This window comes from Pan troglodytes, chromosome 12, assembly GCF_028858775.2.
Source record: "Pan troglodytes isolate AG18354 chromosome 12, NHGRI_mPanTro3-v2.0_pri, whole genome shotgun sequence".
NCBI classification, from domain to species: domain Eukaryota; kingdom Metazoa; phylum Chordata; class Mammalia; order Primates; family Hominidae; genus Pan; species Pan troglodytes.
The window spans coordinates 17474390-17502314 of NC_072410.2; the positions used below are offsets into that span (position 1 = coordinate 17474390).

The 27925-nt window shown below is 39.5% G+C and overlaps 1 protein-coding gene and 1 long non-coding RNA gene across 9 annotated transcripts; one reads left to right on the plus strand and one right to left on the minus strand.

Moving 5' to 3' along the window:
• Positions 1–81: 81 nt before the first annotated feature.
• Positions 82–22818, minus strand: C2AH2orf49 (chromosome 2A C2orf49 homolog). 8 transcript variants are annotated; one of them, XM_063788926.1, is made up of 6 exons: positions 22490–22650; positions 20436–20602; positions 17213–17339; positions 16964–17086; positions 14803–14877; positions 82–414 (listed from the first exon to the last, which is right to left on the minus strand). In XM_063788926.1, the coding sequence occupies exons 1-5, from the start codon at positions 22586–22588 to the stop codon at positions 14821–14823; spliced, it is 573 nt and encodes a 190-aa protein (XP_063644996.1). In that variant the 5' UTR covers positions 22589–22650; the 3' UTR covers positions 82–414; positions 14803–14820. The 8 variants fall into 8 exon arrangements, with proteins under 8 accessions (XP_063644996.1, XP_009441298.1, XP_063644995.1 ...); XM_063788925.1 differs by lacking the exon at positions 82–414 and adding an exon at positions 10616–10938; XM_054678128.2 differs by lacking the exon at positions 82–414 and adding an exon at positions 11426–12527.
• On the plus strand, positions 22800–27907 carry LOC134807792 (uncharacterized). Its single transcript, XR_010149040.1, has 2 exons — positions 22800–25024; positions 25115–27907. It is a non-coding gene; the product is annotated as an uncharacterized LOC134807792 (long non-coding RNA).
• The last annotated feature ends 18 nt before the right edge of the window (positions 27908–27925 follow it).

Below are 27925 nucleotides of genomic sequence, written 5' to 3' on the forward strand. Positions count from 1 at the left end.
AGGCTAATTTTTGTATTTTTAGTAGAGATGGGGTTTCACCATGTTAGGCTGGTCTTGAACTCCTGACCTCAGGTGATCCACCTGCCTCGGTCCCCCAAAGTGCTGGGATTATAGGCATGAGCCACCGCACCCAGCTACCTTCTCTGTCTTTCCCATACTCTTTCTCTTGGAATGTAATCCTCTGCATTTGACACAGTAACATAAACTGACAGTGAAGCCAATTTTCAGGTCATTTTTCTTGGCAGAGCTTATCGGCTCTGTCCCAGTGTTACGGATCCACATCTTACACCGACTTCCATAAAGTGAAAGATTGCACAAGGACATAAGCAACTTGAGGCCAGAGACGACATTCTGTTCATCTTTATGTTCTCAACACCCTCGCAACTGAGGGCACACTGGGAGCCTTCAGTGTTTCTGAAAAGCGCAGTAAAGCAGGAGAGACACACAGTCATTACAGTAAAAATAACATTCTGAGCTACTAGTGTGGCAGTAGTCTGTGGAATAATCTCAGATAGCAGTATACAGTTGGGAAGCATGGAGCCAATGTATGGGATAGAACATTGCACAGTTCTCTTTAGAATGGGAGCATCAGTGACCTTTTTGTCCTTAGTTTTCTAAGACAATGCAATATAATAAAATGATAGGCTGAGCAACAGAAAAATTTGGTGGAAATCAAGTCTGATATATGCTGAGCATATGTGAAATCAGTTTCTTAATCTGAGTGTTAGTCACTGTTAGAATGTTTGATAATGTCTTGAATGAGTCTTTTGGTTTTATAGTTGACTTGAGGTTTTGCTTAAAAAGAACAATTTCATCCCTTGTTAGTTGTTTTGCTGTTTTCTACTTCATAATATAAAAGTAAAAGCACTCCAAATTTCATTTTGGAACATCTTACTTGTTCCTCATTAAAACCATAGACTCTCCCAACCTTAAATTACCCATTCTAAAATTAATGGTTAGGGGGAATTCCACTTCTAGTAAATAGCTCCAATTGGACTAATTCTCCTCCAAATTAACAGTCATTCTGGACAAAATATTTATTTAATTGTTGAGAACACTGGAGCACGATCCAAAGCAGGCAGATATTGGAGGGCAGTAGACACTTGGAAGAAGAGAACGACACTGGGTGATTTTCCTGTTTCGGCCTTTTATTCAATGGCAGGCCCCCGCCAGGGATCTAAAACTCTGTTAGGAAACCTGCAGTCTTACTGGCCTGAGGAACCAGAGGCCAGAGTTCGGGACAAACAGCCTCTGGAAAGTGAGGAAGAAAATCCTGAAAAGGAGAGCCCCAAGTTCGTTGCATGAACTTAGAAATTTCTGGCTGACAACGGAACCGTGTATACTTAGGCCAGACTCCAAGCAGCCCAGCCAAGGCTAAAAGCATTGACTGACAGGACTTTACGGATAGTGGTTTGCAGGGCTTAGCTGACCGACCCTCTTCCTACTGAAGGAAATTACTTGTATATAAACCACACAACACAAAGTCTCTGAAAATTTCCCCAGAAGCATATAACAAATAAACATTCATTCAGGAAAATCCACTACTAAGTCTTAGAAAGAACAGTGAGTCTGTGGCATTTGAGCCACAGCCTCATCCTATCCCATCCCCACTCCCCAGCTTCATGTGACAAACTCTACTCTGGACCAATGCAGCCAAAAATTAAGGGGTCTCTCTTCCTCCAGCTACCAGTCTAGGGCTTTGCCCCAGGTGCGACAGGCTGAGAATCGTAGAGCTCCAATTGCCCCTACCCTAGCCTGCTTAGTGCGGAGGCTCCACATTGGGAGGGGCAATCTGAGAAGACCAGTGGCTATCAACCCACTCACAGAGAAGGGATGTCAGTCCTGGAGAAGCAGGCTGCTGTCCAGCCCCCAGAGGAGATCCAGGCTCTGAGACTGGTAACTCAGCAGTTATGCCCAAGGGGACTGGTATTTGGTAGGGAGAACGAGAAATCTTTGCCTAAGGGGATTGTCAAAAACAATAAGACATCTTGCCAGTGAGCCATTAAGGAAGGGGCTGGTAACTCCATGCTATTAGTAGCAAAAAGCAAAATGACAGACCAGCCAGAAGTTTAATACAGAAAACCAGAGAAAGAGATAGCCAAGAAGAGCCCTCCTGGAATCTGGTTTATCCTTGAGGTTCGGGAAGTATGTATGGACTGGGCTGTATCCACTCAGGAGCAATCAGATGTGAAACAAACTTGCAAGCATTCTCTAAGGCATACACAGATCCATCAGCAAAGAGCAGAAATCTTATTAGCTCAAAGTGCTTAAGCAGAACCTCTGACCAAACACTGGCTGAACATATAAACATGTTTGTTCAAAGAACTAAAGGAAATCATATTTAGAAAAGGAAGGTAAAAGAACAATTACAGTTGTTCCTCCATATCCATGGATTCCTCATCTGTGGATTCAACCAACTGTGGATCAAAAGTATTTAGGAAAAAAAAAAAAAAGTTGACACAGTTCCAAAAAGCAAAACTTGGATTTTCCACATGCTGAGTACTATGTTGAATCCATGCAAATGAAGTGATGTGTAGGCATCGTATTAGGTATTATTATAAGTAATCTAGAGATTTATTTAAAGTATACAGAATGATGTGAATAGGTTATATGCAAATTCTATGCCATTTTATATAAGAGACTTGAGCATCCATGGAGTTTGGTATTTGTAGGGGGTCCTGGAATTAATCCCCCACAGATACCAAGAGATGACTTTACTCACCAAACAAACCAATAAAGAGATAAAAATTATTTTTAATAAATCAAATGGAATTCTGAAGTTGAAAAGTATACTAAATGAAATGAAAAATTCACTAGAGGGGCTCAGTAGTAGATTTGAGTTGGGAGAAGAAAACCAGTGAACTTGAAGACGGAACAACAGAAATTATACAATCTGAAAAACAGAAAAAAGAGTGAAGAGAAATTAAAAGAGCCTCAGAGAAATGTGAGAAACCATTAAGCATACCAACATATGTGTAATGGAAGGACTAGAAGGCTAGGAGAGAGAAAAAAAGAACAGGAGAAAATATTTTTCAGAGTTCATGACTAGCCAGGTGCAGTGGCATGTGCCTGTTGTCCCAGCTACTCAGGAGGCTGAGGTGAGAGAATTGCTTGAGTCTAGGAGTTTGAGGCTGCAGTGTGAGAAAACAGCACCTGTGAACAGCCACTGCACTCCAGCCTGCACAACATAGTGAGACCTTCTTAAAAAAGAAAAAGAAAAAAAGAGTTAATGGTTGAAAAAGGCCCCAAATTTGATGAAAAATATTAATCTACATATTCAAGAAGCTCAATAAACTCAAAGTAAGATAAATGCAGAGACCATACCCAGACACATTACATTCAAAATGCTGAATGCCAAAGATAATGAGAAAACTCTGGCTAGATGTAAAATAATATAGCTATATGATTAAGACTTTTTATTAAATTGGGAAATTAAACATACATATACAAAAGTACACAAAACAAATGTCAACAGGCAAAACTAAACCAATGAGATGTTGGAATATTCTGTATCAGGGGTTGTAAACTATGGTCCCTGGGCTAAATTCTGCCCACTGCCTGTTTTCTTTCCTATTTTATTTTTTTGAGACAGGATCTCGCTCTGTTTCCCAGGCTGGAGTGCAGTGGCATGATCACAGCTCACTGTAACCTTGAACTTCTGGGCTCAAGTGATCTTCCCACCTCAGCCTCTCAAGTAGCTAGGGCTACAGGCACGCACCACCATGCCTGGCTGTGTGTGTGTGCCTGTGTGTTTTGTTGTTGTCATTTTGAGACGGAGTTTTGCTCTGTCACCCAGGCTGTAGTGCAGTGGCATGATCCTGGCTCACTGTAACCTCCGCCTCCTAGGTTCAAGTGATTCTCCTGCCTCAGCCTCCTGAGTAGCTGGGATTACAGGCGCCTGCCACCACGCCCAGCTAATTTTTGTATTTCTAGTAGAGACAGGGTTTCACCACGTTGGCCAGGCTCGTCTTGAACTCCTGACCTCAGGTGATCCACCCATCTCGACCTCCCAAAAGTGCTGGGATTACCAGTGTGAGCCACCACACCTGGCTGATGCCTATTTTTAAAATTTTTTTTGTAGAGATGAGGTCTCACTATGTTGCCTAGGCTGGTCTCAAATTCCTGGGCTCAAGTGATTCCCCCCATCTTGGCATTCCAAAACACTGGGATTGCCAGCATGAGTCATCACACCTGGTCTGTTTTCTTAACAAAAAAGTTTTATTCAAACACAGCCATGTATGTTCATTTACGCATTGGTTTGCTGGCAATGTTTTACTATCTGGACCTTTACAGAAAAACCTGCCACCTGTGCTGTACTGTGTATCTTAATCTGGGTAGTGATATACACACACACTGTGCTGTACTGTGTATCTTAATCTGGGTAGTGATATACACACACACACACACACAGACACACACACACACACAATTTTTTCTCCTAAGCTATATAACTTAGAACTTTTCTAACTTTACAGCATTTTATTATAACTCAATAAAAATTTTAAAAGTTTAAAATGTTACACTTTGAACTTGAGTGCACTTGAGTACACTCTGAGTTACTTTAAAGCTTGTCTTTTTTTTCATTAAACAGCAAGCCAACTTGTTTGATCTTCACTTGATTATTACAATATGTGAAACCTTTGGGGGTCAGTCTCTACTGCCTGATGTTTCTGTTGCAGCCCACACTGGGTCCACTGTCTTCTTGTATGCAAGGGTAACTCTGACTTGTGTTAATCACTACCTTTAAAAAGTTATCTGGGGTGTTTCTTGAGACTTAGAATAAGGATGTCTTCCTGCAGAGACGATTGTCATTGTCTTTACCAGACACATGGGCTACCAGCAGACTAGAACTACTTCCCAATCATTTCCAGAGTTACTTTCACCTTCCTGGGGATGTAAATCTTAGCTACAAGTCTGTATGAGAGTCGGCTTGCCTGCCTCCACCCCACTGTGTCCCCTTTCCCTTTCCTATTCTTCCTTCCTTCTTTTCCTTCTTTTTCTTCCCTCCCTCCATCCATGAAAAGGAAAGATGTATTTCTAATTCACACTTATATGTGGTGGTGTTTTTTGAGGTCATACCTATTAGGTTCCCCTCTCGGAACACTCAGAGATTCGACTTCTCTCTCCCTTACATTACAGTCACCTAAACTACAGCTGAGTTTCAACAGAGCATCAAACAAAATTGCCTGCTTCTCAGGGTTCTTGCTGTCTCTTAGCCTGTCAGCTCTTCTGTGCTTTTATGTTTAAAAAACCCATTTTTTTTCCCAGCAGAATTGCTCCTTCCATTTAAGAGCAAGGCTTTTTCTCTAATGTTTAGCAAATGAAAAACCTAATTATACATATTGTATTAGTTACTCCTACTTTGTTACACATTCTACAATGTTAAGATTTACATTGATCGCATCTATTTCATTGGCTTAAGGTTTAATTTAAATGCACAACTACCTTGTAGAATAAATCACATACTTAAACTTTGTGATAATATTTAATATTTAGGATATTATAAAATTCTTTTTTAATTTTTTTTGAGATGGAGTTTTGCTGTTGTCGCCCAGGTTGGAGTGCAATGGTGCGATCAGGGCTCACTGCAACCTCTGCCTCCAGGGTTCAGTTGAGTCTTTTGCTTCAGCCTCCCAAATAGCTGGGATTACAGGCACCTGCCACCATTCCTGGCTGACCTTTTGTATTTTCAATAGTGATGGGGTTTCACCATGTTGGCCAGGCTGGTCTCGAACTCCTGACCTCAAGTTACCAGCCCACCTCGGCCTCCCACAGTGCTGGGATTACAGGCGTGAGCCACCACACCTGGCCAGGGTATAATAAAATGCTTAATAGAACTAGTCTACCCTCAACCGGAACAATGAAAATTTAGTCACTGAAGTAAGTCAAAGAAACAGTTTCACTGATGAGGGAATCATTCTACATGAACCATAAACAAGGCAAGAAACTCATTAAATATATCTGCTGTGGTGCAATGTGCCCTGGAACTACAATGGTTACTACTCCCTCAATATTGCCCTTAGTGACAGCTTTATCTCTGGAAAAACTTTAGAGAAATGCCTGCAAAAGAACTCAGTGGTGTTAATAGAGCAGAACTTTAGAAACTAGCAAAGAAAACCTTGTGATCACAAAAATGAAGCCCGAGGTATATGTATTGAACATTGTGGACTTGCTACAACTAGACACTATCCAATTTGTAAGCAGAGGGCTGCCCTCAAGTCTTTAAGTCAGCACAATAAATAAACCCTAACTCCTTTGGATAAGACTTTGTAAAACTAGTTATATTAAAGCAAAATAAAAGTTATATTAACTTGCATATCACTTAATCATATTACTTTAGAAACTTAAAATATATACTCAATTCTCAATCATCTTTAGTGATGCCCATTCAGACTTGAGGGTACCTCTCATTTTCTGCCTAGTTATTAAATGATAGATTACAGAGGCTCAGGGATAAGGATAAGGTTAATTCTAGAAATACCAAGAAATAAGATCTGGAAGAGTCTTAAGGATAAGAGTGAAATCCATCTGCTTTGCAAAGGAGGAAGTGGAAGCCCAGGAAGAATAAAGCTTACTCAAGACTGCAAAGAGGCCAACACACTAGAAATCAGAAATCTTGACTCCTAGCCCACCGTCCCCTAAAACATGGGCTTTTTTCTTACACAGAGATGAAGATGGGGTAAAAACTAAATACATGAGTTTTTAAACACTGAGAGGGAAATGTCCAGGTGACATACATGCCAAAATGTATGTAGTGACCTTTCAGTGAAAAAGAAAAAAAAATTGAGACTAGAACTCCATTATAAAAATAACAGCAGACTGACTTCATCCCTGACATCTATTAGCATTTATGCATTTTACTCACTACGTTCTGAGGGTGCTATGGTTTGAATGTCTCCCCCAAAAGTTCATGTGTTGAAAACTTAATTGCCATAGGAACACTATTAAGAGATAGGGCCTTAAAGAAGAGATTAGGCCATGAGGACTCTGTCCTCATGAATGGATTAATACCATTATCACAAGGGCAGTTACTGTGGAAGTGATTTCTTGATTAAAAAAAAGAAAGATGAGTTCAGTCCAAGTTCTTCTGTGCTTTGCATACTCGCTGCTGTCTTTCTGCCTTCTGCCATGGGATAACCCTCACCAGGTGCCAGTGCCATGCTCTTGGACCTCCAGAACTGTGAGCCAAATAAACTGGTCTTTATCAATTACCTAATCTGTGGTATTCTGTTATAGGGAGAGAAAATGGACTAAGAGAGGATCTTCTACAAGAAAAATCCAGTTTGTTTTTGATGGGTTTCTCTAGGCTTCAAGGAATTAAAAAAATATAACTAGTAAACTACCTAGTGCACAGAATACTGTGACTTTAATTGTTAAATGTTCTTCAGATTCCTTCTCAAATTTTTATCTAGATTGAACAACTGGGATTAAGAAGAAGAAAAGACCCAGCTGGGCGCGGAGGCTCACCCCTGTAATCGCAGCACTTTGGGAGGCCGAGACGGGCAGATCACAAGGTCAGGAGATCGAGACCATCCTGGCTAACATGGTGAAACCCCGTCTCTACTAAAAATACAAAAAATTAGCCGGGTGTGGTGGTGCGTGCCTATAGTCCCAGCTACTTGGGAGGCTGAGGCAGGAGAATCGCTTGAACCCAGGAGGCAGGGGTTGCAGTGGGCCGAGATCCTGCCACTGCACTCCAGCCTGGGCGACAGAGCGAGACTCCATCTCAAAAAAAAAACGAAAAAAAAAAAAAACAAAAAAAAAAACCCAAACAAACAAAAGAAGAAAAGGCCCTTGCGGACAGGGACCATGTTTTATTTACTCCATTTCCTTATTTAGAGCCTAAGTACAGACACCTTAAAACTGTTGAATGGATGTTTGTCTAGGGATTTATTTTGTTGTTCTTAATAGAGAAAAGTCTATTTGACATTCTTTTTCATTAAAACAAAACTGTGAAACTATCTTAAATGATATGACTTAAGCAACATTAGAAATGAGTGGAGTCTGTAAGATTAAAGGCAAAAGGAATGAACATAATCACTCTCATCTAGCTGGTAAAGTCGTTTCTCACATGGGTACAGGCTAACAATTCTGCAACCTCTATACATGTGTACTGCAATTGAACAATTAAGTAAATGGACGGTGGTTGGTAGGAGCCATGTTTCTCACTGTTGGAGTGGGAGGTTCCAGACATGCAAGGGAAGTCTGGAATGATCAATATGGTAATAGATTAGAGTTAGAGACATAGTATGAACTCATGTTTTAGTTACTGTAGATATAGATGGTTACATATAGAAATATCTATAGAAATATACACCTATAGGGGTTAATATAGGTACATATATTTCCTTGCTCTGTCAGTTGAGGAGGCCTAAAAACAATGACACCCCAGTAGCAATCAGCATACTTAGTACCCAGATCTCAGTTTTTAATAAAAGGAGCAAAGGCTCCTTAGAAAAATGGCTCATTCTAGGGCTTGGGCAAGAAATATACAAAATGACGCTAGAGCATCCTATAGTACCAGAAAGGATGTGTTCAAAGAAAACACAATGATGGGATAAGTCACAGGGAAACGGGAGCGAACTGAAAGAGCTTTCAATGGCCAAAGCAGAAAGAACTGGAGTTAAAACAAAACAAAAACACACATTAGACTTTAACCCAAAATATAAAATAAGTATCCATGAGTCATACTGACATAAATCATTGAATAAAATTAATGGTAGAGAATACTTAAGTCTCCTGTGCAGAATTCCAAATAATTTAGGTACTTCACCAGCAAAGTAACTCTGCATTCCTTAAGTGAGTTTGTTCCAAAGAGCACAGTATGTATGAAAAGGGGAAACAGAAATAACCTTTTTTTGGGGGGGGGAGGGGCGGTGGGCAAAAATGACATTTAGAAGGGAAAAGCAATAACTATAGTGGAAAAAAATGACAAACACTACGTCGGCCAAATGAGGTTAAGGTTAACCTCAAAAGTAGTATCATGTTTACAGCATGTGTCCTCAAAATAATGTGATGAAAATGGCAATTTACCTCTGTAGTCCTCCCCGCAAAACACATAGCCCCAGTCTAGTCATGAGAAAAACAGAAAAATCCCAACTGAGGAACATTCTCCAGGTATTTACCTGACCATTACTCTTCAAAACTGTCATCAAAAACAAGGAAACTCTGAGAAAGTGTCACATCCAAGAGAAGCCTAACATGACATGACAACTAAATAACATGGTATCCTGGGTAGGATCCTGGAACAGTAAAAGGGTATTAGGGAAAAACTCAGAAAATTGAAAAAAATTAAGAACTTTAGTTAACAATGAGTCATTTCAACAAAGGTACCATATGAATGTATGTTAGTAGGGAAACAGTGTGGGGTATGTTAAAAATCTGTACTACTGTGGCAATTTCTCCAGAAATCTAACTGTCCTAGTTTATTTTTTAAAAGTTTATTTTAAAAACTTATATAGCAAGGCAGAACAGACATAACAGAAGGCTTCGAAAGATAGGATGGTTTTATATTTATGAAAAGCATTTGTCTTTCACCATAACTGGTAAAGCATTTTACAGTCTCCTAAAGGTTTGTTAGTCAAAGAAGTAAGTTTTAGTTTAAACTATTTACCTGAAGATTAAAAAAGAAAACAAAACTTGGCTAATTTTACTTGAGGATAAAAGATAGGGCTATTACAGACTTACTCAACTAGTCTATTTTTGATTAAACTGAATGCTTGGTTAAGTCTCAACAGAGTTAACAAACAGCTTCCAATTGGTATTAGAATCAAATCCAAAGTCCTACATTCATACATCATCTGGCTCCTGCCTACCTTCTTTGACTTCATTTTATACTACCACTGCCCCTGTTTTCATTCACTGGAGCCACACCAGTCTTTCTGTTCTAAGAACCTAGTAAGCCTTAGGGCTTCCATGTTTTGTCCTTGTCTGGGACCTGTTACCTACCGCTGGGTAGCAAACTACCCCCGACACTTAGTGGCTTTATACAACTCCCATTTTATTCACTCATGATTCTGAGAGTCATCAATTTGGACTGATCCCACCAGGAAGCTCATCATACAGCTTTAGTCAGCCGGCAGCTAGACCGGGGGGGATAGGTGACTAGTAGTCACATCTGGCAGTTAGTGCTGGCTGTTGGGTGAGCCATGTATTTCCAGTGGGTATGCCTGGGCTTTTTTCACATGGCTGCAAGCAGAAGTCCAAGTGTAAGAGTAGAAGCATTCACTTGATCAAAGCAAGTTACAAGGCCAGGTCCACATACAAGTGGTGGGAAGCTGACTCCAGCCTTGATGGGAGGAGTATGCAGCCATCTAAAATTGGACACATGTAGAATGCTTCTCCTGAAAGCTTTCCATAGCTATGCCTTAGGCATGCTCTCTTCAAAATACAGTATCTTCAGAGGCCTTTCCTAACCACTGTATTTAAAACAGCTTCTCATCCTGCTTTCTTCATCCTTCACCATTTCTTGACCCTGTTTTACTTTCTACCATTACAATTACCCATTATTTCATGGTTCACTGTCTGTTTTCTCTAGGAAAGCAAGTACTTAATCTGCCTTGTTCATTCCCAAGAAAGAGCTAGCATAGTAGGTACTCAACAAATACACAGGCAATTCAAATCTCTATTTTTTATTCCACAATAAGATGATCAAGCTACTAAACAACTGAAAAAGCAATGCACTTTATTTAGTAAAATGCACTTTAGTAAAAACAATCTAAGTGGAAATAAGATTTTTATCTCTTCTGTCCAGACAAAAAAAATGAAGAATCTATGTGTTAAGTACAAAGTAGAAGCTGGGTGTGGTGGTGCATGCCTGTAGTCCCAGCTACAGGAGGCTGAAGCAGGAGGACCACTTGAGCCAAGGAGTTCAAGGCTGCAGTGAGCTATGATCATGCCACTGCACTACACTCTGGGCGACAGAGCAAGACCTCATCTCTAAAACAAAACAAAAGACAAAGTAGAAAGTTACCTGAGTCTTTTCCAAGTTATTTAATTTACAGCATCAGTCTCCAAATATAATAATAGTAAGATAGCAGTTTAGAAATTAACTTTTTTTCAGATCACTCTAACATAAAATCTCTCAACTGAATCTCTAGTTTGTCTCATTTTGTTAAGAGCTTTAATATTACATGGGAAGTTCAGAGACTTCTATTTCCATCCCTCAACATGTAGTGACAGTCAACATGTCAGGCTCTGTAGCACCGTGATATCCCAGCAACAGACCACGCCAGCCACCCTCTCTTTCAAAGAAGGGCTACAAGATATGGCTGGACTACTCGAATCACATCTGATCTTAATCAATCCAGGTACAGAAAGTTGTACTATAAAGAATACTTTCCAAAATTGTTCACTCAAATAAAAACAGATCAAGTCATTACAGAGCATTTTTCCATTTTAATAAGAATAACAGACCTACTCAAGGTAATTTTATTCTGTTTATTTAAATAAGGATAAGGCTACTTAAAAGACTTTTTACATACAAAAATGTACAAGGTTAAACTTTTCTGTACTGAATTACAAAACCTGCACAAGCATGTAATAAAAGAGCACACTTAAAAACATTCTGACCATTATTTAGCCTCTAAAAATTACTGAAGTTCAACAGTAGTAAATAGAGGAAGCTCTTACATATATATATACATATATATATATATGATTTAATCTACTGGCAGTTTTACTTAATGTAAGTATTTAAAAGGTCACATTGCTATTGAATGAGTCTCTAGATCAATTTTAGAATTGTCTCTCAAAACTTAAGTCAACCAAAATATTATTTCAAATAGTAATTCCAATTCTGAAGAATTTTAAAACCAGCAAATATATTATGGCCTCATAGTAGTAACTGAACCAACTTTCCAAAGTGCCTGGTAGCTGTCCAGATGAATTAGGCTGCTTTGGAAAACTGTACTGTCTCTACAGCCATTGAGAAGCCATTCAGTGCCCTGGTGCTGTAGGGACCTGAGACTTTCCAGAATTCACACAGCAGTCTATGATCCCTCAAATGTAAGAGGACAGGGGGTCAGCCTATCTTCACCTCTCAGTGAATGAGGAGGGCCAAGCAATATGACTTGCAAACCTAAGCTAGAAGCTTGGGATCTACAGTAAGGAGGAAGGAGAATTAAAGTAGAGAAAGAAAATGTATAAGGAGAAAGGGAAAAGAAGGAACAAAGAGGGAAAAGAAGAAAAAACAAGGATGCCTGCTAATGGCAGGAAGTGGTAAAGTGCCTATAACTACAACTTACAAGCCACCCACTAATTCTAATGCCATTCATTTGCCTACTCCAATAATAAGAAAAGCTGGCTTTACTGGAATATAGAATCTAGAGCAACATTACCCGCCTCATGTTAGTGAGTAACTAGTATTCTAAAGTTGTTTGCCATACATATCAAGTTCTTCTAACCTTTGAAGCAAACCAAAACACTTCAAAACTCAGGGCTCCCAGGGCTGCTGCTCCAGATTCCCAGCATTCAGCATGCTTCATTATGTGGAGAAAGACATTTCAAGACAAGCTGTATCTATACACCTTCAGAAGGAACAAAGCTCTAAGAAGGTGGGATTATGTTAACACATAGTACATGGTTTAGCGTTTCTCCACATTTCAAACTCAAAATAGCTCAATAATATGCTGCTACATGAGCATTGATTCTGAATGTTCATAATATAAACTTCAATTTGAAGCAACAATGTTACACAGTTCAGCTGTTATTACCAACCTACTCTGTAAGTTAAAATACAAATAAAATATTAATTTTATTGAGTAACTAAAAATAAGTTCCCACTGACTTAAAATCGTCAAATGGCTAACTCTCTCTCAACTAAGAGAGAAACACAGATGGAAGCAGAAAGGACAACTGAATATAAAATAAAATTTGTCAATCTACTCTATAATCTGCACTTTTAAAATCTCCTTTTGCATATATGTATGTATAGGATCACAGTTGCCCACCAACATTATGTCTGTCAGCCCTGCAGATAACAATTTACTGTAACGTTAACAATTTATGCAATACTTAGTATGTTTTATCTTATGTGTACAGATTTACAGTTTGGAATAAAGGCAGAATGATTAAAAACTATTGGGTTAAAGTCTTAGTATGGTACTTACCTGCAAGGCTAAATTAATTTTTTGGAAGGCTATTCAATAGCTGAACTAAAATGCTTGTTTAACAAATCAAAAGAGGAATAAGACTACTTTCAAACATATTGAAAAAGGTAAATCCCAATTTGAAGATCAATCATATAATGAAAAAAGTATGAAGTATCCTTTGCTCTTGCTTAGAAACACATAGCAGAACAGTAGAAACTAGAACTCATGAATATAAGGTAAACCCTATTTTCCCACTGATTTCCATTATACAATTGGAGTGAAAATACCACTCAAACAAAAATAAACAAAAAATCTTAGCAGGTAATTCTGTGTAGAACAGCCATGTGGGAATTGTCTATATTACAGCTGCAGGGAATCTCATGTAAGCTTGGAGTCCATCTTCCTATGTTGCACTCTGCAGTGACTTCCGACTCCAGTAGCTCCTCTATTGCCTACTCCATATTACACTAATTTTTGCCCCTGACTGCTATGCTTCCTGGACTCTTATAAATTCTAGAATTCTACCCCCCACTCCTAACTCTCTAAGCTTTCTTCCATCGAATACCACCTCTAACATGATTACTCTGCCTGAAGACTTTTTAAATCAACTTCATTTTGAAAAGATTAAGCTCCCACGAGCGAGTAATAGCTGAACTCACACAGTGAGATCACAGACTGCTCATGAAAAGAGTACGTAGGACTGCTACATGACAAGAACATTCTAAAGGATGGGCCAGGTACAGAATCGACCAGTCAACTCATAATATAGGTATCAATTGTTACAACTTCAAGGAAAGGAGCAATAGCAAGCACTGATTCCTTTTTGCTTTTTATGGGAAGAAGCAATGTAAGCAATTAAAGAACAGCATTTTTATCTGTATATTCTGAATAGTTTTCCAGCACTACTACAAAGATGCTTTTCTTGGTGAACCTTTAAGGATGAATGCTGCAATATTTACTAAAATACTGTGATAAATTGGTATATGCTTCTGCTTTGTAAAAGAAATAAAATGGCAGGCAAACTAGTAAAATATTTGAGTTTTTAAAAAAAATCTCAAAAATCTCAAATTTCCCCCAAAGACTCTGAACAAGGCTAATGAGAGTAACTCCGAAAATTCACTGAATGCTTTTTTTTTTGAGATGGAGTTTCACTCTTGTTGCCCAGGCTGGAGTGCAATGGTGCGATCTTGGCTCACCGCAACCTCTGCCTCTCAGGTTCAAGCGATTCTCCTATCTCAGCCTCCTGAATAGCTGGGATTACAGGCATGCACCACTATGCCCAGCTAATTTTGTATTTTTTAGTAGAGACGGGGTTTCTCCATGTTGGTCAGGCTGGTCTCAAACTCCTGACCTCAGGTGATCTGCCCACCTCAGTCTCTCAAAGTGCTGGGATTATAGGCATGAGCCACTGCGCCTGGCCAATTCAATGGATGCTTTATAGCACATTTGTAGCTAATAATTTCAGTAGGGTCAATATAAATGACATATACTAAGCCATTGGTTTAAAAAGATATTCTTTCCTAATCAGGGCAAGACAGGCAAGAATTTTAAAAAAGGAAGGGAGGGAGGGAAGAAGGGAAGGAAAATAAATCCTTTATTTTTTTAAACCTATTTGAAACCTCTTAAGAAAATTCCACAATAATCAGGATTTCTGTAAATATTGTCAATATATATGAACATATTTGAAAAACTACAGTTACAGTATATTTACATTTTTGGAAACTTTTCTTCAGGGCCAAGTAACATGTTGTATCTTCCTTTTTGCTTGTGGGGGCTTCAGGTTATTCTGAAAGACATGAACAGAAATCAGTTTATACTTGCAGAAATATCAGAAAACAACTAAAATGAACATTTTAAACAACCAAGGTTTACTATTAATGTATTAATGGAAGATCACTGCTGCCATCTGGTGGGAATATATTTAAAGAAACAGGGGTGAGTTCTCTAGCTCTGTGGTTCTCAAATGTGTGTAGTTTAGAATAACTTAGAGCACTTCAAAACATGCCCCAGGCCTGGTCTTATCACAGAACCAATTAAACCAGAATCCATAAAAGGTAGGGGGATAAGGCTCTGACTTCTTTTTGCTTTTTTTGGAAGCTCCTCAAGTGATGTTAACATACAATCAGAGTTGAAAACCACTGACTGCTCCAGATCTGCTTTCTCCCTGTCCAGCCTATCTCCTCCATCAACTTTACAACTTAACAATCCAAAGTCAATGCAAATAGGCTGGGCAGGTGGCTCACTTCTGTAATCCCAGCCGAGTCACGTGGATCACTTGAGGTCAGGAGTTTGAGACCAGCCTGGCCAACAGGTTTGGTGAAACCCTGTCTCTACAAAACTAAAAAAAAAAATTAGCTGGGTGTGGTGGCAGGCGCCTGTAATCCTAGCTACTCGGGAGGCTGACGCAGGAGGATTGCTTGAACCTGGGAGGCGGAGGTTGTAGTGAGCTGATATCTCACCACTGTACTCCAGCCTGGGAGACAGAGCAAGACTCTGTCTCAAAAAACAAACAACACAACAAAAACACAAAGTCAATGGGAAATGTTAATAAGAAGAAAAAGATTTATATGTGGGCCCTACATAAAAAAGAATCTTTTATCCTTAGTGTTTCACATATAGCGCGCGCTCTCTCTCTCTCTCTCTATATATATATATCTCATATCTATAAAACAGTAAAATTTTGTAGGGTAGAGAAATGCTGTTTAAGAGCCTGGAAAAAAAAAATTCTCTGAGGCTTACTCCTTATGGCAATATTTGAGATGTGGCTTTATCGTTCTAACTCTTATCCCATACCTTCCTCCTCTCTCCCACAAAGGTAGCTGAAAGGAGTATGGAGGAAGCATGGCCTCCAAAGTGTGTGCCCCGGGATCAAACAAACCTAAATTCAAATCGCAGCCTGGTGGCTTACTAATAACTCTGGAATTCTGGACAAACTTATTTAAATTTACTAAGTTTCTGTTTCCTTATCTGTGAAATAGGAATAACGAAGATGCCTACTTCATAGTTACTGAAAGGATTCAATGAACTAATAAAAGTAAAAAACTCATGACCAGTCAGGTGGTTTTCTTTTTCCAGTCTACTATTTTAGAATGTTTGAATTTTCTGAGTTTTGATCCCTTTGATACATGATTAGATAATAATAATAAAGGCAAAGTATTCTACAGAATAATGGCTATTAAACTACTAGGTATTTAAAAGTAAAAGCACTTTTCTGAAGCGCCTATATATATTTTATATATATATATATATAAATCATCTCACAAATTAAACTCTAATACATTGTGTTAACTGCACTAAATGTGCCAACAAGCATCCAAATGATTCAACATAGTGGAGCACAACATAATAGATTTCCCCAACTTCTGCTATCCCCACAAAGCTAGGTAAATTGAGCAGTAGGCGAGGCAAGTGGTAAATCTTAAAAAGATTCTGGAGTCTGGTGTGGTTTTAAGGTACGCACAGACAGACAGACTTAAGGTCAGGCCTCAAATGCTACTTAATAAATGTGTGACCCTGGACAAATTACTTAATGTTCTAAACCTTGCTAATAAAGGAATATTTATCTGTTTTAGTTCCAAGACAGTTAAAGGAACTAAATGAGAAGAATCTAGGAAAACTGCCTAACAGATCCTCTCTCTACGTATTTTAAGCAGAAATAACTTGAGTGAACTTTTAAAAACATTAATCACCATGGATTTTAAAATTCCAGGATTCAAGTACTAGAGTAATAAGTTGTATTATACAAATCAGACAGACCATCAAAAGGGTTCAAGAACAGAATGTAGCACAGTCGACCCACCTCCCGTCATGAGGCAGACTGCTCAAGTTTCATTCAGACCACTTACCAGCATGGAAACCACCCCCATACTTACCATGGCCTCTGCCTCTTCTTTAGGAGCAGCTCGCTTTAACTTCACTGGAGTAGTTCCAACAGGGGACAATGGTGGCGACTTCACAGGGCCTGAAGGACTTTTCCTATGCGTTAAGTCATGGTTCTGTTTAGTGTCATTATTATTGTGTTCCGTTTTATTGTTCACAGGCAAATTGGAAGACAAAATTAGGGGTGAAACACTTGAAGAGGAATTTGATAATTTTCTAAAGGCATTACTGGTAAAGCTTGCCTGAGGGGGAGGCTTCAGTCGATCATTATCTCCATTCTCTGTCTTTTTCACTTTTATGCTTGTACTTGTTGAACTTCCATCAAATACGATGAGGGGTCTTTTCCTTAACCCATCTACAGTGCTACTCCTGAAATCAAAGAGATGCACTCTTGAAAAATACCATCTGGAATGGCAAACCAGTTCACTGGAATTCAAGTTAAAATAAGCAGTAAACAAAAAGATTTTCTGATAAGACTAATCTAAGTGAGACTATTAAAAATGAAATTTTCTATGTTCATTCTAAATGAAAGAATTTCCTAGTGTTTTATTTCAAAGTTTAAAATATTTATGTACAAGAAATTCAAAGTTAGCTTTAATGTATACACAACATGCAGCTATTTTTAAAACATCAATTAACCATCTAGCCCTGGAACTTAAAATGAGATTTCCTAGTTAAAAAACAAACACCAGCTTATTGATAGGGTTATCTTAACCATGTAATCAGTTATTATTTTAAAAGGATGATAAACTATAAAACTATACCAAGACTACCACAGTAGCAATCTACAAATGAGGCACAGCATTCTACTCCATTCAGTAAAGGTCTCCAAAGCCAAGACATTTTCTAAACTAATCGTAACTATGACATTTGTACCAGTTCAATTGTAAAATTTGGCAAGTGTCTCATATTTACCTTCTGGAAATCTAATTTCCACTCTTAATAGTAAAGGTTAATAATGAAAGCATTCATTTGCTTATTACTTATTATACCTCAGATAATATCTGTATCACAGATTAATTGAAAAAAAATTTATTTTTGAGACGGAGTTGCGCTCTTGTTGCCCAGGGTGGCGTGCGATGGCACGATCTCGGCTCACTGCAACCTCTGCCTCCCAGGTTCAAGTGATTCTCCTGCCTCAGCCTCCCGAGTAGCTGGGATTACAGGTGCATGCCACCATGCCCAGCCAATTTTTGTATTTTTAGTAGAGACGGGGTTTCACCATGTTGGCCAGGCTGGTCTTGAACTCCTGACCTCAGGGTGATCCGCCCGCCTCGGCCTCCCAACATGCTGGGATTACAGGCGTGAGCCACTGCTCTTGGCCTAAAAAAAACCCTTTTAATTAAACATGTTGAAAGAATCTGAGATAGCCAGTTATCAGGAAGAACATTTTAGCCCTGCCACTCAAAGTGTGATCCAGGGACCAGCAGCACCAGCACAGCAACGTCAGTATCTTAGGAGCTTGTAAGAAATGGAGAATCTGGGGCATCAACCTGAATACATCAGAACTCACCTTTTAACCAGATTCCTAGGCAGTTGGCCAAACTCAACAATTTTTGGGTCATCACTGAACATCATTTGGTAGAAAATGAGAAGTAAGCTCACTGTATACCCACTGCCTTTGTAGAAGGGAAACAGGGACTGAGAGCAGGGTTTGACAGCTTGTTTAATCTAAGATTCAAGAGGCACATTAAAGTTTGAGAAGCACAGGGCTATGTTGCTATGGACCTGGTCCTAGCTCTGTGTGACCTTGGGCATTTTATAGCACTTCTCAGGATCTCAGTTCCTCCACAGATAAAATAATAAGTAGTTCAACAATACAAGATGATCTCTTGGATCCTTCCAGTTTTAATGCTCTGATTCAATTGTGAATTTAAAAAATAGAGTCAAAGATCCTTTCCAAAATGATTTTGGGGGACTAATCAAGACAGTTGTACAAAGATTGCTTCAAAGGAAAGTATGACTGGCACATAAAGTTTTGCTTACTAGAACAATATGCCTGAATGTGCTGATCAAGAGGAAAATACTGGCTGAATAACAGCAAAAGTAAATTAAAAGCCATATGCAGTGTAACCCATATTTATGAAAGTTAACACCACTACATAGTCTGTACTAGTAAGTAAAGTAACCATCAAGCTAAAATGGTCAATCTAAAATGCATTCTTGATCAAAGGTCAGACTGTGTGTGTATTTTCCAAAAGACAATGAGCAGACATGTATTCTTCGACTATTCTTCATAATTGGAGAATAATCTCAATCATTAAGTTTTTCTTTGTAAAACAGAGATTAAAACTCAGAGGAACACACTCCTCTTTACCCCTACCCTTCTACTCTGTCTTCTCTCACTGCTTCTAGTGGATTGCCTATGACGGTGCCTTACAAATAGAAGGCCCTAAAAAAAATTAATTGATCAATAGTATCCACTTGAGATATAATAGACACAGAAGAGTTCACTTAAGGATCTTAGGACACTTTGTACTTATTAACCAATCAACAACACTGATTAATCAAATGTAATTTTCTTTAAAAAAGAAAAAATCACTTGCTTGTGGTTTTATAAAACTTTTTTTCAAATTAAATAATTTTAAATAGCATAACTTAAGCTAGTTAACAGGCCCTTCATTTGTGTATTATTCAAAGACCTTAGAGTTTTACCTGACTTGACTTTTTCCTCAAAATTCAGGAAATCCTATTGGCTCTATCTTCAAAATACATGCATGCTCCAACCTACCAAATTTACTATTGTAGTCAAAGCTGCCGCCATCTATTGCCTGGATTACAGTACAGGCTTCTAATTTGTTTCCCTGCTTCCAGTCTTATACACACCCCTTCCCCTCCCCACACACCTTAAATCACTTCTTAGGACAGCAGCCAGAGTCATCTTGTCAAAATGTACATCTAATGATGTCACCACTCTGCTTAAAACCTTCTAGTGGCTTCTCATCTGAGTACAGCCAAAGTCCTTACAATGACTTACAAAGCTTTACATGATCTGACAATCTCTCCCGTTTGCCCCCAGTACAACTTGTTCTTCCTACTTCTCCATCCAGCCCTGATAGCTGCTTTGTTGTTCCTGGTATATGATGGGCACATTCCAGATCCAGCCTCTTGTATTCTGCCTGGAATGCTAGCTTGTTTTCTTCTTCCTACAGGTCTCTCTACTAAAATGTCATTTTTCACTAAGATCTTCCTGGATAATTTACCAAAAATTGTAATCTTTCTCCCTGGCCTTTATTACTATATAACAATACCATATCTTAACTGTTGTTATGTTTCTCCCATCAAAAATATGAGCAGGGAATTTTGTCAGTTTTATTCACCGCTATACGCACAGTGCCTGGTGCTCAATAGATAGTTATTGAGTAAATAAATTTTTTACTTAAGTTTATCTCAGGAAAAATCAATAACTTACATATAATTTTAGTTATATAAGATAAATTGAAAGCTAGAACCACCAAAAAGTACCTTTTAGTCTCATTTTTAATCTCATGTTGTTCTCTTTTCTTTTCCATCATTTTCCCCCATCTATTCTTCGGCAAATCCCTCTGAGGCAATGGTATTGCATGTTGGACATAAAGGTCAGTAAGACTGTCTTTGTTTACTCTTACATCAGTTTCAACAGCTATGTTCTTCTGCGGGAAAGGAAACAAAAGTAATTTCAAAACAACGTTTTTAATTTTAACAAGTAACCACCTTACCTAACATGGTAAAACATTACTGCTTAAATAACAAATTATAAAAAACCATTTTCACAATAACACGCGCACTTAAGAGACAGTGTTAAAGGTTAAATTCTGTAGATACGAGGTTCAGCCTCATCTTAAAAACAATGGTCATATTTTCTCAGTGTGACAGGGATTGCTGTCCACAACTGCTCAGCCAACACACCAAGCATGAAAGATCATTTCCAGTAAAATTATCTTAATATACAAAGGGGATTGAAAATGGGAGACTGCCTGTTGACAAAAGAAAGCTAACAATGATTAACAATCACCACATTCTGTCAATAAGCTACCTTGAGTGTTACTATCATGATCAGATTAGTGGGATGAAGGTCTCAGTCTGTCTTATATTTCTCGTGCTTCTCTAATCTGGTGCTTCCTAAATTGAAGTTAACTACCAAGATTTCAAATAATACCACAAATAGAAACTGTTATTCCCGTACTGACCACAGTAGCAGTACATCATTAGAAAAGCCTGCACCCCATTTTCACTGGTCAAGTAAGCTTCCAGTCATTGTCCAACCATCTCTATCTAAATCACCAAATTCTTCCTCATTTTCCAATTTGTTCTTGACATCATGAAAAACATAGCATAAGCACAGGAGTAGTCATGAAGACAGAGTTTGGATTTAAGAAGGAGAAATGAGAATGGAAATGAGATCACAGGCTCTTCAATTTCAACTCAGAAAGGCTTGAAAACATTTGTGTTTAGTACCACTGACAAGCCTATATCCTCTAACAAAAACTAATAAAAGCACATTTTACTTCTCTTTCGTATATTAGACTAATCTATTTTTAGCCCGTACTCGCTCAGAAGTAGGGGAAACTACCAGGATTCTCTTGGACAACATTCCCAGAGAATTCATAAGCCCATTACTTTGGAAAGTATTGCCTTAGGACAGTGGTTGTCAAAGCATGCTTTCTGGGCCAGCAACAAGCTCGTTAAAAATGCAAGATTTCAGGCCACATTCCGGAACTACTGAACGAGAAACTGAGGACGGAGCCCAACAATCTGTGTTTTAGCAAGCCCTCGACTCATTCTTAAGTATCTAAAAAGTTTGAGAACCACAGGTAAAAACTTACTGACATAATTAAGCTCTACGTGGCAAGAGGACTTGAAATTCAACAAAGATAGGGTACTAAGGGGAAAGCCATATGAAAAACAACAAAATACGCTACATAAACCCCAAGGAAACTTCCAGTAATTCTCTATCACTTAAAACATCACTTTTTTCCTTTCTCATTTTTCTCCTATTATCAGAGGCCACACCAGCTGGAAAAGAGCACGCACTACATGGAGAGCCAGGAGCCCTGAATTCTCCTCCCGGAAGTACCATTTACAGATGTTGTGACCTTAAACAAGTCATTTCATCTCTCTGGAACTGTTTTTATCATCTTTAAACGATTAGAAGGTGTGGAATGGACGGTTTCTCAGATGCTTTCCAGTCCTGACAGTCCATGATTTCTACATTCCATGTCTATTCCACGCTTCTTTCTTCCTCAGGTCGGGGCTTACACACAGGCAGGGGGTGTCGCCTGGGACTCCTCTTTACAAGCCATTGGGACTCAGATAAGCCCTATTTCCCAAGCATTCCTGATATTCTACGGACGTCTCATTTTTGGAGAGGGGGCGAGGAGCAGGAGCGAGGGGACAGCTGCCTGGTCTGTGTGGGTGGAGAGTGACACAAACCCGGCGGGAGTGTCCGTGGTTGCCGAGGGCTACTTAAGGCAAGCTCGGGTGCAAGCGCCTCACCTGGGAAGGCCCACCCGCCCACCCTCCGACCCGGCGCGCCCAACCTGCTCCAGAGTGAGGAGAAGGAACTCCTGGGACAGCAGCTCCGGGTGCAGCAGCAGTTCCGAGTCCGTGCAGCTGCGACCGCCCACATCCCCCGCCATGGTCGTCGCCAGGAGACCCCAGTCGGCTACCCACAAAGCCCCGCGAAGGAAGCGTTGCGGAAGTGACGTACTCGGGCGGAGACTCGCGTGTGTCGTCACTCTGAGTGCGCCGCATGCCGGGCTCCTTCTCTCGCTGCTGGTTCGGGTGTTGCGGCCTGGTCCCGCTTGCAAAAGCTCCCACGGACCAGAGAAAAGAGGAGGATGTCAGACATAGAAACAAATGGCGTGTCAAGTTTCGCAGGAAGAGTGAAGCTCTGGGAGCCAGCCACGATTAGTCGCGCCTTCTGTGACGTCCAGTGGCAGAGGTCAAAGGGATTCCTGGGGCAACCTCAAGGGAAAGAATTCTGGCTCCGAGGGCCAGTGTACAGTGCTTTAAATATGGCAGTGGTTGTGTGTGAAATTATCGTGTTTTTCTGTTTAACCTGTTTCTTGTCTCTTCATCGCCTTTCTATATAATGTAAGACCAGAGGCTTTATGTAGTGAATTCCCTATAACCCCGGCTGCTTGGACAGATAGGTATTCAAGTATTTGTTTCTTGAAGTAATCCTCTGAATTAACCTGCTCACATGTAAAAAATAATAACGGGCTGGGAAACGCCAGTAATAGCCGCCAAACGTTTGTTAGACATTTACAGTGTGCCAGGGACTGCATTTTACGTGTATTACCACATTCCTCAGAACAGCCTAATGAGGTATATATTACTAGAATGCCTATTTTTCAGATGAGGAAACTGATGCATAGAAAGGATAATTTACTCAAGAGCGAGGAAGTAGCAAGCATAAAATCCAAGTACATTTTTTCTGCATGTATTAATAGGTACAATGAAGTAACTTTTTAAATTGCTGTAGGTATCAATTATAGTCTTAATTCCCAGTAATTCACTTACTAAGAAATATTTTCTGCTTCTCTTTCATCATTCATGGGAGAAATACATATCCTTAAATATTTTGCACATTTAAAACTTAAACTTGGGTGTGGTGGCTTATGCCTGTAATCACGGCGTTTTGGGAGGCTCAGATGGGAGGATTGCTTGAGTCCAGGAGTTCCAGGCCAGCCTGGGCCACATAGTAAGACCCCGTATCTACAAAAAATAAAAAAAAAAAATTAGCCAGGCATGGTAGTGCCTCTGTAGTACTAGCTACTCGGGAGGCTGAGGTGGTAGGATCACTGGCGCCCAGCAATTCCAGCCTGCAGTTAGGTAGGATTACCACACTGCACTTCAGCCTGAGCGGCAGAATGGGACCATGTCTGAAAAAATAAATAAAAAATAAAACTTGCAGGTATGTTCTGAATGTTTATTGTATGCATCCTCTATGATGTATCATTTTATTGGAAATTATTGCATTGTCTACAAAAATATGAAGAACTCTGAAGATGCCAAAAGATAAACCGTGAAAGAGTACTAGAAGTGAGCTCCTCAAAAAGATAAAGCTGAGAAGTGTTTCCCAATTTTTCTTACTCATTTATGTATGTAATACTTTATGTCTAGAAACTGAATTTCAGAGCTGGGAGGAAACTTAAAAGTTAGTCCAGTTCTTTCATGTTAGTGCCAAGAAAGCTGATCAGAAAGAGATTAAATGACTTGCCCAAAATTGAATAGTCTTAAATCTGAGCCGAGGCAGGCGTCTGAATGTCTTAAATTGGAGTTAAATGTATTAGCGTCATAGTATTAACATCATCATATTCCATATCTCTGAAATCTGATTTGATTTTCATTACAATAGAGAAATAAGTGTGATTAGTATTATCCCCATTTCCTTCACCGGGAGGCACATTGTTTTAGTATCAAAAGCAGCTACCTTGGGAGAATCCGGGGCTAGAAACCTGGCTTCATTTCAAGTTTTACTCTTGTTGCACCAAAACCTTGGGTGAGTTAGTTTCTCAGCCTCAGTCCCCTCATCAGGAAAATGCTGTGTTAGCACTTTCTGTGAAGAATGATCAAAGGAGTGGAGATGATAGAGGTTATAAACACACTTGACACAGAGTAAGTGTTTAAGAACTGGTAGCTGATTTTTACAAAGTTATGGGTCATAGAAGGCAGTTTAGAGAAAAGGGCAGGCTTTGGAGTAGGAGTAGCTCAGAGTTGTATTATAACCTTGGCTTCTTTACTCACCTAGGACATACACTCTCTCTTTAGCTGTAGCTTCCTCCCCTCTGAGATGGAAATTATAAGCCATCTCACAGTGTTGTGAGGATTGGAGCTCAAGTGTGTAAAATGCCTCCTCTGTGGGCTCTCCTTGGAGAGTTCTTGTATCCTATTGATTGTCATCAAAGGCAAAAAGTGGCAGGATGATGGCATAAGTGGGAAGAACCTTGAGTTTAATAGTCTGAAAAAGTGGTTACAGGTTCTTGCTGTGCTTTTCCTCTCTGTGGTTTTCTGAACCCATCGCCTAACCTGAAGCCTTAAACTTCATCTGCAAAAATGTTTTGTGGCAGGTAAGATGTCTTTTTTTTCTTCCAGTACTTCCCAGTTTAAAACTAAGAGTACTTCCTTGCTTATAACTAATTCTATTAATATTATTCTAGGTGACTCTGAAGCAGAACTCTTGAGATGGAAGGATTGTCATCTGAGGAAAAAAAATCAAGATTAAGAGAGGAGGAACTAGAATGAGATTCACATACCGTCTCTCCTCCAAGGGAAGGAGAGAGTGGTGATGCCTGCCCACTCCTTCCTGGGCAGAACATTTGTAGCATGGAACATTGGAGAATTTGCAGTCTGCTGACTTTCTGATTTAGGAGGTTGATGGGGAGGCCTTATAATTTGCATTTCTAACAAGTTCTGAGGTGATGCTTCAAGTATGTCCAGGCAGAAGGGCCGCCTCACAGAGAATTCTGCCATACCACGTGGGAATTGAAGTCACAGACATCTCTAACCCTCAAGCCTGAAACCAAAAGACTGAAAACCAACACTACAGTAGACAAAGAACATCTCTGAACTTGTGTGGGGACCAGTGACACAAGGACCTAAGGTCTCTCTCTTCTCATCTTGGCACTTCAGAAGTCTCCCCAGTCTTGACAAAGCCCTGGAGAAAGGGCCGGGCCTCCCGTTGATAAGAATATCACTGCAGATAAATGGAGGTTTCAAATTGAAAGAAAGGAGGAGGGCCTCCTGTTGATAAGATTATTGCCACTGCAGGTAAATGGAGGCTTCAAATAGAAATACATTTCAGTTACAGAAAAAAAAATTATCTTTGTTACACATTTGAGTTTGCAGGCCTAAGGTTACTCCCGCTACACTATCATCTGTAACCATAAGGCACTCAACATTTTTAAGCTAACTATAAGGATTGTTGCTTCACTCAAAGATCCTGAGGTTTTATTCACTAACATTTTTATTTGGTGACTATAGTTGACAAGAACAAAGCTGTGGGGAACCAACAAACACTGCAATGCCTGGCATTGTCACCTCACTAGATTGTGAGTTCCTCTCGGACAGGGTCCGTACATTTTCTTAGAATCCCTCACTTAGCCATTAGCCTGCACACTGCTTGTACTTAGTAAGTGCTCAGTAAATGTTTGTGGAATGAATGCATGATGAACAAAATATATACTGAGGACTCTTGGTGTTGATTCTTGTTGATAATAGTTAAGATATGTTATAAATATGTTATAAATATTGTATCAAAATATTGTATCAAAAATATACTTGAGCAGGCTGGGCGTGGTGGCTCACACTTGTAATCCCAGCCCTTTGGGAGGCTGAGGCGGGTGGATCACTTGAGGTCAGGAGTTCGAGACCAGACTGGCCAACATGGTAAAACCCCATCTCCACTAAAAAAAAACAAAAGTTAGCTGGGCATGGTTGTGGATGACTGTAATCCCAGCTACTCGGGAGGCTGAGGCAGGAGAATCGCTTGAACCCGGGAGGTAGAGGTTGCAGTGAACCAAGATCGCACCACTGCACTCCAGTCTAGGGGACAGAGCAAGACGCCTCAAAAAAAAAAAAGTATATATATGTAGTATATACATACACACGAGCATAAAGGAGCTTCAATGTGAAGGTAATAATTTAAGCAACATTTCACATTTTGGACCTGTGTTAGCTATTTAGAGCAGTTAAACTACTAGCTTGCTTTTAAATCCATTGTCTTAGTCATTTCAAGTTGTTATAACAAAATACCATACACTGAGTAGTTTATAAACAACAGAATGCATTTCTCTCAATTCTGGAGGCTGGGAAGTCGAAGATCAAGGTGCTGGCAGATTGTGTGTAGTGAAGATCCATTCATCAGAGATGGCACCTTCTCGCTGTGTCCTCACATGGTGGATGGGGCAACAGGCTCTCTTAGGCTTCTTTTATAAGGGCAATAATTCATGAAGTTTCCACACTTATGTTAGAATTACCTCCTAGAGGCCCCACTTCCAACTACCATCACCTTGAGGATTAGGTTTCAACATACAAATTTTGGAGGTACACATTCAGATGATGACAGCACTCATAGGTTACCTTTCATCTTTGGGTTCTCAGTGCCTGCTACAACAGCACAAGAACAGTAAGTGTGTGCTGAATGAATACAGATGAATGAACCTTTCCCCATCCTCTTAGATACTTCCCAACTGAGCTCCACTATCACCAAACTTGTAGAGCACATTATTTTTTGCCTTATGATCTCGTTAAGTGGGTTTTTCTTGCACATACCACACTAATCCAGTGGTCCTCAAAATTGTGTGCCCATTAGAATCCTCTGGAGGGGTTGTAAAAATAGTTTGCTGGGTCCTAACCCCAGAGTTTCTGATTTAGGAGGTTTGGGATGGGGACACCAAAATTTGCATTTCTAACAAGTCCAGAGGTGATGTTGATACTGCTGGCTACCAACTCTACCTTATAAACCATTGCACATTAAACTCTTGAGGGTAGAGACTGTCTTCCTCATTTCAGTATCTGCTGAAGCCTCTGGCATAGTACCTGGCACATAGGAGCTGCTAAAGAAATAGTTGATTGAACAATAGTTCAAAAAAGTTTATTTTACTGAAGCTAGATTACAAGTATATGAATGTGTGTGTATATGAGATTAAATGAGCTATTACATGTAAAAGCTCTTAAAACATGGCACATAGTAAGCTGTTGCTTTAAAAAAATCAAAAATGTAACCTTTCTTTGCTTATATTCTAAAATGACACCAACCATCCTACATGTGTGCTCTTAAATAGCTTATATATTAGAATAATGGAATCTTAGTACTAAAGGCTGGATGTGGTTGCTCATGCCTGTAATCCCAGCACCGTGGGAAGCCGAGGTGGGTGGATCACTTGAGGTCAGGAGTTCAAGACCAACCTGTTCAATATGGTAAAACCCTGTCTCTACTAAAAATACAAAAATTATCCCTGCGTGGTGGT